General features: G+C 41.5%; 1 protein-coding gene across 5 annotated transcripts in view; it reads right to left on the minus strand.

The window, feature by feature from the left end:
- Adamtsl3 (ADAMTS like 3) overlaps positions 1-18,843 on the minus strand; it is a 287,836-nt gene that overhangs the window by 66,450 nt on the left and 202,543 nt on the right. For 4 of the 5 annotated variants that reach the window (XR_005870063.1, XM_040729194.1, XM_040729180.1 and 1 more), the window contains exons 16-19: positions 18,372-18,661; positions 13,545-13,674; positions 1,614-1,806; positions 1,327-1,506 (exon numbers count right to left, since the gene is read on the minus strand). Coding sequence is in view for 4 of the 5 variants with exons in the window: in XM_040729194.1 (XP_040585128.1) it covers positions 1,327-1,506; positions 1,614-1,806; positions 13,545-13,674; positions 18,372-18,661 (793 nt within the window). In the remaining variant the exon portion in view is untranslated. Of the gene's footprint in view, positions 1-1,326; positions 1,507-1,613; positions 1,807-12,421; positions 12,561-13,544; positions 13,675-18,371; positions 18,662-18,843 lie in introns of those variants that run through there. The other variant, XM_040729204.1, reaches the window with a different exon arrangement.

The raw sequence follows: 18,843 nt of genomic DNA on the forward strand, positions 1-18,843 counted from the left end.
CTCCCATGTCTTCTTTCTCTAACACATGACCCAGGCTGCCAAATCGTCTTAGCCTCTGAATATTCAAACGTTTCTGCCATACTTTTGAGGACCATGGGATACACATGAATAACCCCAATCCTCTTCCATCTGGTTACAACTTTGACTTTCCACCTCACCTCCCACTACGTCCTTAATGTGTACTGTTCTAGAGCCCCACAAGACTTATAAACGCAATAGTCACATACTACCTGGGATATCCTTTGATCTCATTTCCACAGAGATTGCCCTCATTCCTTCAAACTCAATATTAAAGCCACATCTCCTGAAACCTTTCCCGGTACTGAAGTAGGAATAGAGGTGTCCTCATTTCTCCTAGTTATGCACATGTGACACCTATGATGGATTGCCCCTACATGATTATGAGTCCTATTTCATCTCTGTGCCTTCTTGAAGTGTGACTGCATTTAAAACTGTGATCTTGGTTGTGTCCATTTCCTGATGCCTCTAGCAATCCCTACATCAGTGTTCAGTAAATGTCTGTTGTTTGAGTGACCAAGTATGTAAAGCTATGAAAATAGGACTATTCAATTCAGAATGAGCAATTATAAGTTAATACTTGTCATATTATAAATAGTTAATGCAGGGCGGGTCAATGCTAACCTATCCATAGGATAACACTGGAAGAATGATCTGAGTCCAGGCTCTACCAAATACATTGGCTCTACCAAATACCAATTATAATGGTAAAATTAAAAATGCAAAAGAGAAGCCCAACCAAGTTTCTTAGACATTGCAATGAAGAGTCAAGAAGTTGGGGGCTGGGTGGGAGACTGCTCAGTGGCTAAGAGGGCATACTGCTCTTGCTGAGGACCCAAGTTCCATTCCCAGCACCCATGTTAGATGACTCCCTAATGCTGGTAACTCTACCCACTGTATTTGACACCTCTGGCTCTGTAGACACCTGCACACATGCACATCCCACACACATACACTTAATTTTCTTTAAATCATTGAAAAAATTTGAAATAATAAGAATCTAAAAATGTAAAATTCTTGAGGGCAGGTACATTTTAAGTACAAGCTGAAGATTTCTTCCATAGATTGTGTACATGGGAGAGACACAAACACACACACAGAGAAACAGACAAAGAGTGTGAACAAGAAAGAGAATTTGAGCAGGAGAGCATCTTTCATCTACTTACCAAGTTCACGACTGGCTTCTGAGTGACTGTGCCCTGGCTATGTGCCAGTTTCTCACTAGTGCGGGTCTGAACCTCTTCGGGAAATATTTAGCAGCTGAAACAAAGGGGGAGCAGAGAGGAAGGGGTTAAGAATGGCTTTTACCTTTGACCAGTCTCCAGCAGTCAGCTGTGGAGGGCAGTCTGTCCTGGCGCAGGACTTATGAGACGATGCCTTGGGTCCTTGGCACAATTCATCTGACAAATCCAAAAAGCTTCCATCCGTTAGCAGCTGCCGGCAGGTGACTCTCCGGTTCTGCGTTCCCCCACCACATGTCCTGGAACACTAAGGAGAGTGACTGTGAAGCAGTGATCTCACTTTCTGTTGATGCAAAGCAGGGCTCCCACCATTGTCATAAGCAGAATGGGTCATGAGATGCCAGACTTCTCTACCTGCTGCCACTCTTCAATATGCCAGCTGGGAGGGCAATCAAACTGATTGCATGCTCGTAGGGCATGAGGTTTGTCATCTCTGCATTCCTCTAGAGAGGCTGGGGAATCCTCAGGATGTAGGCAGTATACATCTCGGGTCTGGATTCCAACACCACAGGTAGCTGAGCACGGTCCCCAAGAACCCACGTGCCATCTGTATCAAAAGCCAGGTGGGGAAAAAGGCAAAATCAACTGGGAAAAGGTGACCCTTCAAACAAGGCTAAACACAAGCACAGACCATCTCCTGCTCATCTCAAGATCCTCTCTAGACCTCTAGAAGAATAGTTCTCAACCTGTAGGTCATGGTCTCTTTGGGAGTCACATATCAAACATCCTGCATATCAGATGTTTACATTACAATTCATAACAGTAGCAAAATTACAGTTATGAAGTACCAACAATACCATTTTATGGTTGGGGCTCACCCCAATGTGAGGAACTGTAAAAGGGTAACAGCATTAGGAAGACTGAGAATCACTGCTCTAGATCTTATTACTCTGTACATGCTCCACACTGCAGCATCTCCATGAAAACACAGAAACACGACATTTAAAGAGAAGAAATGCCAGGGAAGTGGTTAAAGTCTCACTTGTCTAGGACAATCGTGAGTGACAGGGAGCAGATTGTTTCCCCTATCCTGCCCTGCCGCTACTATCCATCAAAACTAAAACCTTGACTTGCTTTTGAGTCCCAAGGCAAAGATGATTTATAGAGGTGCCAAAGGAGGTTTTAAATGCTTACAAACACATTTCAGGAAATCTTCAGGGCACCTGGATTCATTATTTGTAATATCCTTGAGAAAAATTCATTTATGTTAGGACTGGATTTGCAGCATATATATAATGTGATTCCTTTCTAATAAGATCTTGGAAAAATCAAGTTTCCTTGTGAAACAGCTGGAAAAATGAAAACTACAGCAGCTGCATTACATTCATATTTCCAAGTCACTTCAAGAAGACTTGCAGTATACACCCCCAACCAAAGCTTACACACCCCATTTCCTGAAGTGCTGGGGAATGCCATTTTAAAAGTCTTTGCCCATCTGATTAGTATGTTATGGTTATTTTACTTGTGGACATTTGATTTTTTTTAGGTAACATGAATTCTTAACAAGTTACCACAGAGATTCGTCAGGAACAAATAATTTTAAAATGTTTACGACATATGTTAAAAAAGATGCTGGCTCCAGAAACTTTTGTAAAGAAAAAAAGAAAAATATGAACTTCACAAAGTGGAGTAATATCATACACATTTAAGCAGTAAGAGGGACAAACCTGTGATGCAGCATTGCTAGTCATCAAATGCTAAAGTGGACATACAGTAATTATACACAGTATATTGATTGATTGATTGATTGAGTGTGTGATTGTATTGTTGAACCAAAAGCCTCTCACACGCCTGATAAGCGCACAACTACTGAGGACTGAGTAATAGTATTTTTGGTTTTTGTATTTTTCTGACTTTTATTACATTCATTCACCACAGAGGCATTAATTATCAGAGAACAAGTTCACTCAAAAAGCATACATATTTAAAAGTAATCTTCAATTTTCTCATTTCTCTGTTTCTATGATAAACATGTTTACTTTTCTATGATGAAAATGAAAAAGAAACAGTAGCACTCATGACAAAATACAAGATTTTCATGTTGAAGCACTGTCTTCCAATAGGGTGCTGTCTGCAATAGTAATTAGGGTGAGGGTAGTCATAAGGTACCTCTCTCCCCACCAACAGCAGACACTGGGAGAAATCGGGAATCAAAAGGCCAGGCAGACTGGTTCAGCCACTTTGGAAATCAGTATGGAGATTCCTCAGAAAAATGGGAATAAACCTACCACAAGACCCAGCAACTCCACTCTTAGGCATATATCCAAAAGATGCCCATTCATACAACAAAGATGTCTGTTCCACTATGTTCATAGCAGCTTTATTTGTAATTGCCAGAACTTGGAAGCAACCTAGATGTCCCTCACCTGAAGAGTGGATAGAGAAAATGTGGTACATCTACACAATGGAGTACTATTCAGCAGAAAAAAATAATGGAATCATGAGATTCGCAGGCAAATGGATGACACTAGAAGAAACCATCCTGAGTGAGGTAACGCAGTCACAAAAAGAGAAACATGGCATGTACTCTCTCATATATGGATTTTAGACATAGATCTGGGGAGTGCCAGCCTACAATCCTATGGCCAGAGAGTCTGGGAAACAGAAACTTTATTTAGTGGCTGATCGAAGAAGAGGCAGACTCCCTTAGTTAAGTACTGAGCTGAACTCAAGAAAGCCAGTAACAGAGAGGGAGGACTGATGATCAAAGAGATTAAGACTGGGCTGGTTTAACCCCCAGAAACAGCTGACCAGACAAAGGTTAACTCTTGAATCCCAGGCATCAGCCTGGGAAGCCAGCATGGGACTGATCAAGACCCCCTGAATCTGGGTGTCAGTGAGGAGGCCTAGGGAATCTATTGAGCCTTGGGCAGCAGATCAGTACCCATCCCAAGTATACACACGGACTTTGGACTCCCATAGAACAATGTGAGGTGCACTCTCACCCCGAACTCTTGGGGAAGGGTCTAGGCCCTGCCCTATATGAAATGACAGACTATGCACACCCCCATGGAGGGCCTCACCCTCCCTGGGGAAATGAGGGGATAACGGGGGGGGGCTCGGGAGGAAGGGAGGGAATGGGAGAGGGACCTGGAACTGACTTGTGAAGAAACCTTGTTTCTTATCTAAATTTAAACTGGAAAATAAAATTAAAAAAAAAAGGCCAGGCAGAGAGTGTTCTCCATAAACAGGCCCAACAGGGTTTTCACCTTTCACTTTCTAGCCAAAGGGAAAATAAAGTTCCATTGTTAAAGTTACCCTCACAGTGGTACTTTGTTCTTACAGCCTGTGATCACTAATATAGTTAGCTTTCTGACCAAACTGGAAGCAAGTTAGACAAGACCTAAATATATTTAAAGCATGCAATGATCTTCTAAATTACCCAGGAGCATATATGATTTCACACAGAAAAAATGTCTGGGAAATTATATATAAAAATATTAGTAGAAGGAATTGTATCTAGTATTTTTAAATGCATATTAATAAAAAACAAAATGTCAAAATCAGTCTAAAACTGATTAGAAGAAAATCAATAGTTTTAAACACATATTTGAAGAATAAAGATTGACTTTAAACTCTTAGTTTCTACTTCAAGACATTAAAAAAAGAAACTAAAGGGAAAAAGTAGAAGGGAGACATAGAAAATAGATAGATAGATGGATAGAAAGACAAAATAAGGATAGAAGAAATGAATAAGCTGGAAGATAAAAACATCTGTTTCTTCAAAAGTCTAATCAAATTAACATGTCTTTGAGAAAGTCTAAAGAGAACACAAATTACTGATGCTGGGAACTTAAAAGACAATCTTGAAAAGTGAAGTCATTAATTGAATGTAAGTTTATAGTGGCATTTGTCAATAAATTTGAAAAATCACAACCCTACTGCTTCAGTATCCCAGACACAGACCACCATGCTAGGCTTGTCTGTTTTATGGTTGCCAAGAGAGTCTAACCTTTCAGAGCCAAAACTAATACATCTCAGTTTATGGGATGGATATTTAGTTTCTATGATTTGAATTTTCATTTAAGTAGATTCTGGCTTTGCATGGGCTGTCCATTTTATTCCTTATCCTCAAGTTGTCCTAGGGCTTATCAATTTGATAGGCAAAGCCTATTAACTCAAGAAGTCTAGGTTGCTGGACTTGGCAACTGCACCCATGTAAGCTCTGACTTTAATACTGGATTAACATTCTAGATTGCACATTAACTTGTTTTTACCTCAAGCTTTCCTTTGCTCCTTATAAACCTGCTCTATATTTCAAGTTGTTCTGCTTAGTTGAGGGAATTTTGTCTTGTTTATAAGACAAGTTCTCATTATGTAGCCCAGGCTGGCCTCAAACTCACAATCCACTCAACCATAGTCCCCAAGTGCTGCAATTGCAGGTGTGAATCCCCATGGCCAGCTCAGACCTTCACTGTAAAATTCTGCCTCCATGATGTTTCAGGTCATGAAAATATGTAAAGAAGGTCTGCCACAAAGTCGTAGAACCCCCACTCCCATTTGAAATTTCAAGAGCATAGTCTTTAGGTGTCATTCTGATTCACAGTTTCAGGGGTTTGAGTTCATTGTCTCCAGTGCTTCTGGGATGGTGGTGAGGGAGTGCATTGTGTCAGCAAGAGCATATACATAGTATAAGCTGCTTGCTCTCAGTAGACAGGAAGTGGTTAGGGCTAACATTTCTTCTCATCACTCATCCCTGTTTCACTGATTTTTGTTCCTAGTGTTCTAATTGTTTCTTTGCAACATTCAACTACTCTTACTCCATTTTTATCTATTTTTGTTTCATAATGTCCAGTTACGTATATGGGTACTACTAATCTCTGTCTCCAAAGATGCTAATAATCTAAGTGTTTTTCAGTTTTTTTGGTGTGTGTTTTAATTTCCCCTGGAGTAAGCTCATCTTGTAAATATTGAATTTTCATTAGTATTAGATGTCTTTCTTCTTGGGCTTTGCAATTTCAACTTTTAGGTGCAATTTGAAGGAAATAAAAGATTCTCTATTTTTCTCCCTCTCTCCTGCCTTCCTTTCCTGTTTTCCTTTCTCTGTCAAACAGGAACTAAACTCTCATTTGCTATAACTACATCGAACCTCTAGTGTGCAAAGAGGCCCCAAGAGCCAGATTTCTCATCACATCATACTCTTGTCCTTTGCAATCCTGTATAGCTGTTCTTGTGGATTTGCTGTTTTAATTTCTCCCCTTTATACCAGCCATCTGTATTTGGAGCAAACCATGAGAAACTAACATTATTTTAACTGGAAGTTTATCAATTAGACTATCACTGATCACATCTAAGTTTCTGTAGCTTTGGGCATGAGAAAAGTCACAAACTACTCACATGCACACACACAATATTTTGTTGGCAATATGATTACATAACTAATTATTTAGGAGGTGTCTATTTCACTCTTAAAATGATTTGGCTTAAACTTGTAAACATCATTGGGAATGACTTCAGCCTGATTATCTTTCAAAAGTATGTAACTAGAAAAATCAATTATAGCCCCAAGGAACTGGATATGGAACTATTTTTATCCTGGAAGGGGGCAACAGTTTCTTACTAGCTGACAACAAACTATATGTGTGTGTATGTGAATAAATGATATACATGCATGTATGTTAATTCAAGAAATGAGTAACAGGTTGGTGCAAAAAGACATCACTCTTGCCTGTTGCTCCTGTACTCCCTCCCATGAGTCACTGACTCCTGATAGAGAAGAAGGCAGTCTTCAGACTAGTGGGACCATTATGTAACCCTGCGTGTTTCTATAAACTTCTGGCCCTCTCCTGGAAAAGGCAACTCTGAAAAATAGCAGACATGTAGCAGTTACAGGACAGTCCATGGGGAGCAACCTCACAAGAGCAAATAAGCATACAACACCCCCTTGGGAGCCCCAGGCTAATACATCAAGTGTATTTGCCTTAGGGAAAATACAGGTCCGCTGACTGCCCACCCCAGTCTCAGTGGTAAGTTTTACCCTGGGGTGAGATTTTACTGCTATTGCCCTTGGAGTCGGTAAATATTTATATGGAAAATATTATGTATCCCCCTGTTCTTGTTATTCCTACACCAATGATTTCTAGAACCTAAAACATTTTTGTAAACCTACCTTTATTTTGGCATGGAACATTTGCCTCCCCTGGGTTTTCTCCAACATAACTCTCAATCTTTGAAAAGGTTATTAAAGTTGCAACTTTGAAATGAGGGACACTATTTTCTTTTGTATAAAAACAGACTCTTAATTTTGCAGAGTGGCCAAAGTATATTGTCGGCCCCATTCTTTCCAGCTTGGACGCTCCATGACACGTGTTGCTGAGGATGGGGAGAGTGAGGGCTCTGGCTAAGGCAGTGAGGAAGGCAGGGACAGTGTGCATGTGGACTGATAAAGGGACAAATCAGCAAACTTTGTTCAGCAGCCTTAGGAAACATTTTCCAGATTTCATCAAATCTTGCTGTGGTTCAGAGGTCAAATGAAGGAGGACCCTATAAGCTAAACTCATGCTGTTTTTATCTCCTGAACGGTTCTGGAAAAGATTATCATTCTTAGAACTTGACCAAATCTTATATTTTTCACCCCACAGATAGTGCCCAGATTTCAATGATTTAATTTCTTGGTTTAATGAGTTTTCTACATTCAAATTCAGAAGTACTGTATGTGCTGAGTGAGTGTCACATCCTCACTAAGCACATACAGTACTTCTGAATTTGAATGTTCCTTTGGGCCAGTAAGAGGCCATCTGATACTCTTGATGCTGAGTGGGGACTCTGAGCTGCAGCTCCTTGAGCCCCATGATCACAAGGGGAGAGAAGGGATGCTGAGATGGACAGTGCTACCCTTACTACTGAGTAAGGGTTTGAAAGGAATCAACTGTACTTTAAGCTGAGGAGCATCAAACTCACTGGAGGCCACGAATCAATGCAAGATGTGAACAAAATGCACTTTGAGACCATTAACCCAAGTCAGACATTGCATGGGGCTGAGGGTGTAGCTTTGGAGAAGAGTCTTGCCTAGCATTTATAACATCCTGGGTTCCAGCCCCAGAACCACAGAAGAAAGAAATAATAATATTGACGATCAAGGGGCTTCAGTAATCCTAACTCTTACCGTCTGATACTGTTCATTTTCAGACTAAGGAACTAGGCTCAGAGATTCCCTCATTCAAAACCCCAAGAGACAGAAATGCAGGAGTGGAGATCCATCCTCTATTCCTATCAATTGTCATTTCTCTGGGAACCATCAAAGTTTCCTCTTCTTGAAGTGTCTGAGGTTGGTTTCTATTTATAGTCTATTGACCTTCACACTGTCAATGAGAAATGAGTCCTTTCAAGTGATTCTTTTTAAGGGGGAGAATTAACTAATGTCCTGGTAGAGAAAGACACTGGGTCCAGGACTCAATATGAGCAAAGGCCCAGAACTCATGAGTGAGAAGGAGCAAGCATGGATCACAGTAACAGAGTGTGGCTCCAAAGTAAGTTCCTCAAGGTGAATGTGAGTGTGTGTTAGTGCGAGTGGTGTGTGTGTGTGTGTGTGTGTGTGTGTGTGTGTGTGTTTAGGGAAGTTGTCACAGAAAATGTGATTCAAGTGTTAGAGTTAGGATCACAAAGAATTTTTGTTTTATTATGAGTTGCATTACAATCTCCCAGATTCTGAAATTACATGAATTCTACATCTGTAACTGAGAATTTATTTACAAATAGTTTTTTTTTTGTGATGGGTTAGGTTAAGGGGTGGTTATTAGAGTGGCCCTAGACAACCTGAGTGGTTAGTTATGGAGAGGAGCAGTCTGGACAGAGACATGCTGAGGAAAAGTGCTATAAAACCACAGGGTGAACACTTGACAAGCCACAGAAAGCTGGAGACCAAGAGCACAGAGAGGGGCCTGGAAATGATTCTCCTTCCCAGCCCTCAGAAGGAACCAGTGCTGCTGACTCTGTGATTTTGGACTTTGTGTCTCCAGATCTGTGAGATGATAGATTTCTGTTCTTCCAGCCACTTAGTCTACCATGCTTTGTTGAGGCCACCCCGGGAATCTAACTCTATGCCAAACAAAAAAAGTGGATTTAAGTGTTCAGGTGAAAGAAAGCCAAGCAGTGGGCTGCAAGTTAGAGAGCGAGAACTCCATCAATTCGTACCCCTGCTGCTCTTGCTGGGGACTCAAGTTCAGTTCCCAATACCCACATCGGCCCTCTTATTGTAACTCCAGCTGGAGGGAGTCTGACACCCCCTTCTGACCTCTGAGTACATATTTACACACACACACACACACACACACACACACACACACACACATTAACTTTTTAAGTAGAGAGAAGAATTTGGCAATATTCTGGGACCTCCGTCCATCCTACCACAGTGTAAATCACCCTCATGGGATGTGCATTCAGGCTGTGGAACATTACACTTTACCCAGTCTTATTGGTGTCTGGTCTTTCCTCACATCATCCCTTTCAGTGTCCTGGAAAGCCCAGGGCCCTGATAAAAACTAGCTTTATGGTGCGTGCCTTCATTCCCAGCACTCAGGAGGCAGAGGCAGATAGATTTCTATGAATTCAAGGCTATCCTGGTCTATAAAGTTCCAGGACAGCAGAGGCTATGAAGAGAAATCCTGTCTTGAAAAACAAAAAAAATAAATAAAAAAGTAGCTTCATGCCTATCTGGAATGACATTTGAATCTAGAGAGAAAGTACCCCAGTGTCTTGGGTTGTCTTTTTCCTTTTAACTTGTCTCAGCTAATGGCTATGAGAACGTCATGCTTCATCATTCTGCAGTCAGCATTTACAATCTGTACGAATTCTAAACAGTTTCTTTTATAGCAGGGAGAGGGGGTGTTGGCTAGTGTAGAGAAAGGGGATGGCAGGCAGCAAGGGCTGCAAACCAAGGGACCGGCTCCGCCAGGAGCAGCTTCCTTTCTGTGGTTTGGAAAAGGCAGAGTTTGGACTAGATAGTACTTAATGAGAAATCTCAACTCTTGTGCCTGACTTTTTATCATGCAGTTTGACTATGTGTTCTTGGGCAAGTTACCAACAACCTAAAACCCCATAATTCTGTTCTCATATTCGGAAACCAGGGTTATTTATATGCTATATATTCATCACCACATTCCTAAATGGATGCGAAGTTATTGACTAAGATAGCAGAGAGATGCACGATATCGCACGGGCGGTAGTTACAAATTCATTCCTGTGCCTGACATATTTAAAGTCCATAGAAGAATTCTGTACATGTTGTGAGACCCATAAGACTCCTCTACTGAGCTCTGGTGCACAAATGAACACAGTGTGGAAAGGACTGCACTCTGAACATTTCTGGAAAACACCACAGAGATAAAAATATCTGTATGATTTCAGCTACAGAAGCAGACTCAACTGCATTCACATGTGAAAGGAATGGTGTACCTGTGGGTTTACAGAAAACCTCTGCTTTCCCAAAAACATTTGATTCAGATTTCAGTATTAAAATGAGAAGAAGACTAAGAAACTCAGATAAGCTGAATGGTTCACTAAGGCTTGTCCTCTTAGTACCAAGTATTATTATGAGCAGGTTCTTCCAATCAGATTCACACCCTACACTAACCCAAATAAAGTCATCCTTCATACCTGCAGCAAGTATCCCGAGACAACTTCCTTCCCCAGAAGACACTGAAATCTACAATTTCCCAAGCCCCCTATATAAAATGGCTACATATGTGTATACCTATGCACCCTCCAATGTACTCTCGGTTACCCATAGAACTTGGTACGATGTGAACACTGTGTAAAGAGTTGCTGTATGATACTATTTGGGGAATAGTGACAAGAAATAATGAGGCTGATGTTTTGGTTTGCTTTTTGTTGCTGTGATCAACACTTTGGTCAAAAAGCAACTTGGGAAGGAAAGGACTTATTTCATCTTAATACTTTGCAGTCCCTCATAAACAGAAGCCAGGGCAGGAACTCAAGGCAGGAATCTGGAATCATAAACTGAAGTAGGGATTTAGAAGGAGTATTGCTCACTCACTGGCTTGCTTCCAAGCTCACCTGCCTAGGGATAGTGCTGCCCACAGTAGACTGGAGCCTTCCTACTTCAATCAACAATTGAGAAAATGATCAGCAGATGTCCTCACAGGCTACTCTGATGAAAGTAGTTCCTCAACGGATATTCCCCTTTCCCAAGTGGGTCTATCTGACAGTAAGGTTAGTTACCACACCTGGATATGTTCGAGACAGAAAAAACAAATTTTCACAGCACTAAAGATCAAACATAAGGCCTTATATATGTTAGACCCTTACATAGCCCTCTATACTGAGTTATACTCCTGGGTCATTAGAACAATGCTTTAGTTCATAATTGGTTTGGATGTGCAATTTTTGAACCCTTGGACACAAAAAGTTGACTGTAGCCGGTAAACGGGCTGCACTGTGCTTGATACTCATGGAAAGCTCTGAATGCAGTTAACAAAGTGGGTGTCCTGCTTGGCAATTAGACCAGACTTTCCCTCCCATTTATATTGCCTATTCTGTAACAAGTTTTCCAGTGTGGATCGCCCTGAAATGCAAACCACCAAGACGTGAATGAGAGTTAATGGGAAGAGACTTCCCTGTGTTGTTTCTGGGCCTTGACTTTAACTGCATTATCCCATCTGAGTCCAGAAAGATGGCTCTGAGAGCAGCCAAGAAGTTCTTAGTGTTTCTGATGGGTGCCAACAAAGCCAAAAACACAGGAATCAACAGGAAACAATGACATCTCGCTGCAGGTAAGGTTTTCCCAAGCATGAGGCACCTCTGAGCTGGCTTCCTCCTGAGACACTCCAGGACGAGGGTCATGAAGGAAGGATGCCCACATCCACACTGCAGAGGACCTGGTGACCAAAGTGGCCCAATCTCCTTGATCCTCATTCTTGTGTTGTCAAAGCTGGAGGGTCAACATCACAGTCAACATGTTTCACAGAAGCATCAGAGAATTCAAGCATAACTTGTTTCCTGAATGCTCATAAAACACACTTATGTTTTCTCCAGATGGCAGACAGGGGACACAATAACCTTCCTCCACCACTTAGAGTTCCAGACATAGCAAAACTGCCTTTAACAGTAATGGCAGCTTATCAGGTAAACAACATAATCACCAAGATTCCAGTAGAGGGCAAGGGTTGATGGAATGGGCTCTCAATTTTTTGGCATCTCATTTTTATTAAAGCAGAAGAGTGGCTGACATAATAAAGGAAAAGGACAGCCAGGGACAGACTGGGAAAGGTCTGTGTGACAAACCAACGATGCTAAGTTATCATCATTTGTAGCCAGCAACACCCAGGGAGAGAGAACTTCCTGCAAGGAAGCAGATTAACTTTTAAGGTCAGTCTTTCAAATCAAAGAGACCATAACAAATCAACCTGGGCTTATGGCATTTCAAACTCCATAATCTGAGACCTAAGGCAAGATAGACATAAATATGTCCTTGTGTGATTCTTTGTTGCTGTGATAAAACATTGACTGCGAGGAAAGAGTGTGTGTGTGTGTGTGTGTGTGTGTGTGTGTGTGTGTGTGTGTGTTTCTTGTTTGTCTTGTCTTTTGCTTTCAGGTTACTGTCCATCACTGAAGGAAGCCAAGGCAGGAACCTGGAGGCAGGAACTGAAGCAGAGGCCATGGAGGAACTGGATTGTTCCCTGTGGCTAGCTCAGCTTGATTCCTTACACAACCCAGGACCATCTTCCCAGGGGTTGTACTGCCCACACTGTGCTAGGTCTTCCCACATTAGTAGTTAATCAAGTAAATGAACCACAAACATGCTCACAAGTCAATCAGATGGAGGAAGTTTCTCAGTTCCGGTGCCCTCTTCCCATGTGACTTTAATTTGTGTCAAGCTGACAAAAACTAACCAGCACAGAATGGTAGCAGCATCTCTGTGAGTTTTAGTTGACAAGCAGACCACTGAGTTATCCACAAATACAGATGAAACATCTACTGAGGGTCCATGTGACCTCTCCTTCGGATGCTCTGTCATTAGGGGGAAAAGTTCCTTTATGGAGACTAGGCAGAAGAAGGGAACACACAGGTTGACTCTTATAATAGCGGGCCAGTTTATATCCATTGATAGTGACACAAATGAAAGTCAGGCATAAGAGGAATGTACCGTGAATATACCCCAGAGAAACTGGCGCCACAGTATAACTCGAGCAGATAAGAGTTCTGAGTGGGCTCAGTTGATCTACTGTGATGAGTTTGTGAGTCTCTGCACAGTGACTTTCTCTTTGAGGCAGCTGTTACTGTTCCTATTTCATTTCTATCCTAGCTGCATATAATAGCACATACCTGGGTGGGCAGGGCTCTGTGTTACAGGCCTGACTCATTGCTGGAGGACGGTGAGCCATGTCACAGAGGCTGTCATTGACAGTCTGCTGGGTCTGGATGTGTAAGCACACAGCAATAGCTTCTTGATGGCCTGAAAGGCAGAAAGAGAAACAACGCATATACAGAACATCTCACCATGCAAAGAAGAAAACAGGATCTTGGGACTTTACATCACTAGGACATTGTGTTTTTGACTGCCTCTGAAGCCATCTTCGAGCAAAGCCCAAGACTCCAGCCTTGAGACTCCTTCATTCACCTCTATAATGCCCCTCTTCTCTCTCTGCCAAAATCTCCTTATGGGGAAACAATTAGGAGCAGCCGACACTCAGAATCAGCTGCTTCCCAAGGATAGCTAGGTGTATGTCTGCTGTCAGTCTGTATCTTCCCATCATGTACAATAGTTTTCCTAAAAGAAAACTTTACGTGTTCTGCTAAAGAATATCATTTTTTTCTAGATCACCACCCATTGATAAATCCAGTTGTACTTTGAATCATACAACTAAAAAGTGATTAGTGGCATTTTTACTAGCAGAAATGCCTCCCATTGCACAAACCTGTGATGTGCTTTCACCCAAGTCTACAACAACTCATGAGGCCAAGTAAATGGCATTCATATCTCTAGTTTACTTATATAACAATAAGGAATTTGAAATGTAGAGAGAAACTAAGACTGAAATTGTGGTGAAATAAACACTGAAGATTTGGCCTGGGGAGATGGCTCAGCTGCTAATGTGCTTGTTGCACAAGGGTGAGGACCAGAGTTTAGATCACCAAACTCAAGTAAATATTCAGTGGGCGTGGCCATTCATCTGAATTCCAGCCTAAGAGAGCAGGGCACTGGGATTCCCACAGCAGGATGCCTGGGGAGACTAACCACACCCATATTCAAGAGCTCTGGGCTTGAGTGAGAGACTCTGCTTCGGTGAGTAAATTGGATGACTGATCAAAGATGATTCATGACATCACTTAGGGCCTCTACATCTATGTGAGCACATAGATTCCCCGCCTCTGGATTCAGTGGTCTCTGTCTTGTGCTCTAGGAATTCTAGAATGTGGCATGGTCTTTACATGTGGCAATAGTCCCTTGTGTAAATGTGAATATTCGTGGGCATATTTTCCCTTGGAGGCCAGACAGACAAATCTATGTGACTCCTACTAAAGTCAACACTCTCAGTCAGTACTGTCTGTTGAGACAAAAATGAAAAATTATTGGAAACTTGGAAATTGGTGAAATGTAACTCAAACTTTTGATGAAAAATATCTAATGAAAACAGTGACTGTTGTTTGAAATAGGCAAATATATTCACTTTCATGTCAGATGCACATTCCGTTATGTTACAAGTTTGTGGCCCTTTTTCTGAATGCCATGTTTCAATTCATCCATTTTACAGCATTTTGCAGAATGTAGTATAGGCCAAAATACTTGTAAGATGGATATTTTCCTTGTTCAGTTCTGATAAATTTTCTCCCACCATCTTCATCTGCATTGTTATGCTCACTGCCATGGCCAGAGGCAGTCAGCAGGCATCCTCTTTGAGTGTTTCAAACAATCTCTGATTACTCCCAAATATAAGAATACATGGCCATAGCCCACTAACTTTGACTTTTATTTCAAAATATCAAATTCCTTAGAAGCCTCCTAGGAGAATAGGAGAATGGATGCTCATTTCCTAATAGATTTTGTTTTTTTAATCTAAGAAAACTGCAGTCATATTTCAAATGCATTTCAACTTGTTACAAATTCTTTAGAAAATATATTCAGAATATTTTGGAATGTTTTATGGAGACAGACTGGGGGAAGGTCTTAGAGAACCACTTGAAATCATTTGGATAGAATTTACAACACCCATGACATACTTTTCGCCAACAGAAAAAAAATGTTAAAGAATCTACTAAATAATTTGGAATATTTATTGGTGTAGAATATATTTTCCAAAGATGGCCACAAAATATTTCCTAGAGCACATTTTGATCCAATAACATGATTTTAACACTTTTTACTTCTGGAGGAAGTTTGATCAAATAGTTATCTTTAAAACAAAAAAAGGAAAAAAATTAGATTTATCAAAATAAGCTCATCTTATTCCTAACAAACCCAGGTCACTACATTTAAATGCTTAGAACATGTTAATTAATTAATTAATTAATTGATGTGTTCAGTGAAGTGTATATAATAAATTCCTTTTGCTGCATGAGAATATATCCCTCATAGTTGATTTCTACAGTGTTTTGATAAAAGTGCCATTTCCTGGTTACACACACACACACAGCCATATGCCAATGACAAGGAAACATTCAAACAAATATGTTACTGGGTAATTTCTCATTGTGCAAACATAGTGCCCTTGTACAAACAAGACAGAAGTGACTTTTCTACACGATAGCACATTATGAGCCCCTCATCACGTGTGTGATGGCACATGGCCACATCTATATGCACATGCATATAAAAATATACACTCAAAGTCTCCATCAAGAAATAAATGATGAATGTGAAACGATTCTAATAGTGGAAGCAGAGCCAGTAAAAATATCCAGCCAGGAACGGTGACACACTCATTTAATCCCAGCATTTGGGAGGCAGAAGCAGGCAAATCTTTATGAGTTTGAGGCCAGCCTGGTCTTTACTTCGAGTCCAATCCAGCTAGGGCTACATAGTAATACCCTATATCAAAAAACAAACAAAAAACCCCAAAGAACAAATACATTTCTTTTTGTTGGTTTTGATCAGTTTGAGTTAGGTGATTGACAAGTTCATGCCATGCCCTCATATATAAGGGGTGAGTGTATGTGTGATATGTTGTACATGTGATATGTGTGTATGTGATGTGTGTGATATTTGTATGTGATATATATGTGTGTGCACACATATGCACCTAGGATCATATTGAAAAGATTAGCTAGTATGATTAAGTGCAAACTACTACAAGCCTTCAGGTAACTAAGGGAGGAAATGGAGTGTGTTATGGACCTAGAGAAGTCCAGAGAACAGTGCCACACTTAAGCAAATGTGCACATTGCTCAGTGTCCCACACAGGTGCCTTTTTTTCACGAACCCATGAAGATACAGCTGGTAAAGATTAAAGGCTGTTGAAGGCTGTTTGGCCTTCTGATGGGCACCATAAGCATCACTGGAGCCTGATAGGAAGTGACCAATTATATCAATAGTAGCTGGAAAAACTACAGCTTGTGGCCTGTCAAGATTTGAAAGGATTTGGAGAGAGCAAAACAGTGAGGGCTAATGTACCATGTCAGGAACATATCTCCAAAGAGAGCATGTTAAAATGAGTCCAGAGTGAGCTGATTCAACGTTTATTCTCTTTCATTGCCTGTAGGACTCATCAAGAGAAAGAGTCACTTTCTATATGCCAAGATATGCCAGTGTTAAGGTTTCCATGATGTGTAAATAGAGGTATTTGAGGTCCTGAGCTTGGAGGGAGAGAAGTTAAGCTTGGGACAAATGTGACAGTTGAGGATCTGGACATAAGAGACATGGCTTGTGTTTCAGGTTCAAGTAAGCCAGAAAGGCAAAATTCCTAGTGAGATGGAATGAACTTCTAGGAATGAGGGAACAGCAATCGAGAGAGGGAAAGAAATGGAGGCAGCTAGGGCTCTCGTGTAGCCAAGGCTGGCCTCAAACTCACTAGCAGAGGGTGATCTTGGAACTCCTGATCTTCTTACCTTTACTTCTCAAATGTTGGGTCTACAGGCATGCCCCATTGCACTTGACTCAGCTATGGGTTCCTTCTCCAAATTCCACATGGACAGCTCCACACACAAAACAGTAGCTTTACTATAACCTGAAGTAAGGCACATGCTGGGCTCAGTGCCAAGGGGGCAGTGTGACAGAGCAGAGCTCCAGGGTGGGTGTGTTCAGAGCCTGACACAGGCAGGGAAAGGAAAGATGGTCAGGGACACAGAGGTCAAGGACTGAGAATTCAGTCTCAAGAGTGGTTGGCCTTGAGTTCTTTCCTACTAGAGCATTCCAAGCCACCAGCTCAAGACCCCCAGGAAGAGTGGAGCAGGATCATGAGCCAACAGCTCACAGGTAGCTGCTTCTTTTGCTTTTTGACCTTCTTTGAGGGGTGACACCAGAAGGTGCCCAGGGAGTGAGCCCGCTGCATAGCAACTGGCTGAACAGTTAAGTCAAGAGTTATAGGACATTGTTGATGCCTGCCTTTAATTCCAGCACTCAGGAGGCAGAGGCAGGTGGATCTCTGTGAGTTCAAGGCCAGCCTGGTCTACAGAGCAAGTTCCAGGACAGTCTCCAAAACAATACAGAGAAACCCTGTTTCAAAAAAAAAAGTTATAGGACAGAATGTAAGGGGTTCTGGATCACCAGGGAAACTAGGATCTTTCTTGTTAGTAAATTTCTAGCTTTCCTGGTTGTTACATTTTCTTTTAAATCAAGTGTGTGTGTGTGTGTGTGTGTGTGTGTGTGTGTGTGTGTGTGTGTGTGTGTGTGTTTGAGGGCCAGATATCAACCCTGGGTGTTGTTCCTTAGGAGCCATATACCTTGATTCTGAAACATGGTATCTCACTGTCATGGGGTTCAATAATTAGAACAGATTAGTTGACCTAAAAAGTCTTCTTTACCAAGAGGGGAAGAAATTCACTAGCTAATATGGAATGAGTTAGAAAATATAAAAGAAAGAAAAAGCATAGTTTTGCTATTGAATGAATTCATCCCTTTTAGACTTTGCTAATTTGCATATCTAGCTTATGTGATGCAGTCATCCCCTTCTCAATAGGCCATGTTATCTATCCCTTAGGAAGGGGTTTGAATACCTCCCAAGCATGTTGCAGTGCAGGGCGTAAAGCCAGCATACTCCCAGTCGTAAATCATCTCACTGTCCTTCTCCTGGAGAGGGCCACCCAGCTCTGGAGACACAGCACTCTGGTCACAGGCTTCAAGGAGGCAAGGTCGCTCAGTGGGCAGCTTAGGGCCTTCACACTCCTCCTCGGGGAGCTCTGTCTCCGTCTGTGTGAAAGTGAGGAGAACCCGACACCTCACCTCACGCACCTGAATGCCAGGCCCACACGTGGTGCTGCAGGCCGACCAGGGTTCTGGGATGAACCTGAGAAATACCAGAAGCCAGAAGAAGGGTCACATGTGGGCCATAAGAGGAATGCTATGGTTCTGGTGACTGTCAATTATATAGTTAATGCCTTTAGAAATTTACAGCCAACAGAGAGAATTCTTCATTAAAGACACACTACTTTTGCCTCTTCACACACAGAAATCAAAGTTCTGAGCTAT

Source organism: Mesocricetus auratus, unplaced genomic scaffold (assembly GCF_017639785.1).
Source record: "Mesocricetus auratus isolate SY011 unplaced genomic scaffold, BCM_Maur_2.0 Super-Scaffold_4256, whole genome shotgun sequence".
In the NCBI taxonomy this organism is placed as follows: domain Eukaryota; kingdom Metazoa; phylum Chordata; class Mammalia; order Rodentia; family Cricetidae; genus Mesocricetus; species Mesocricetus auratus.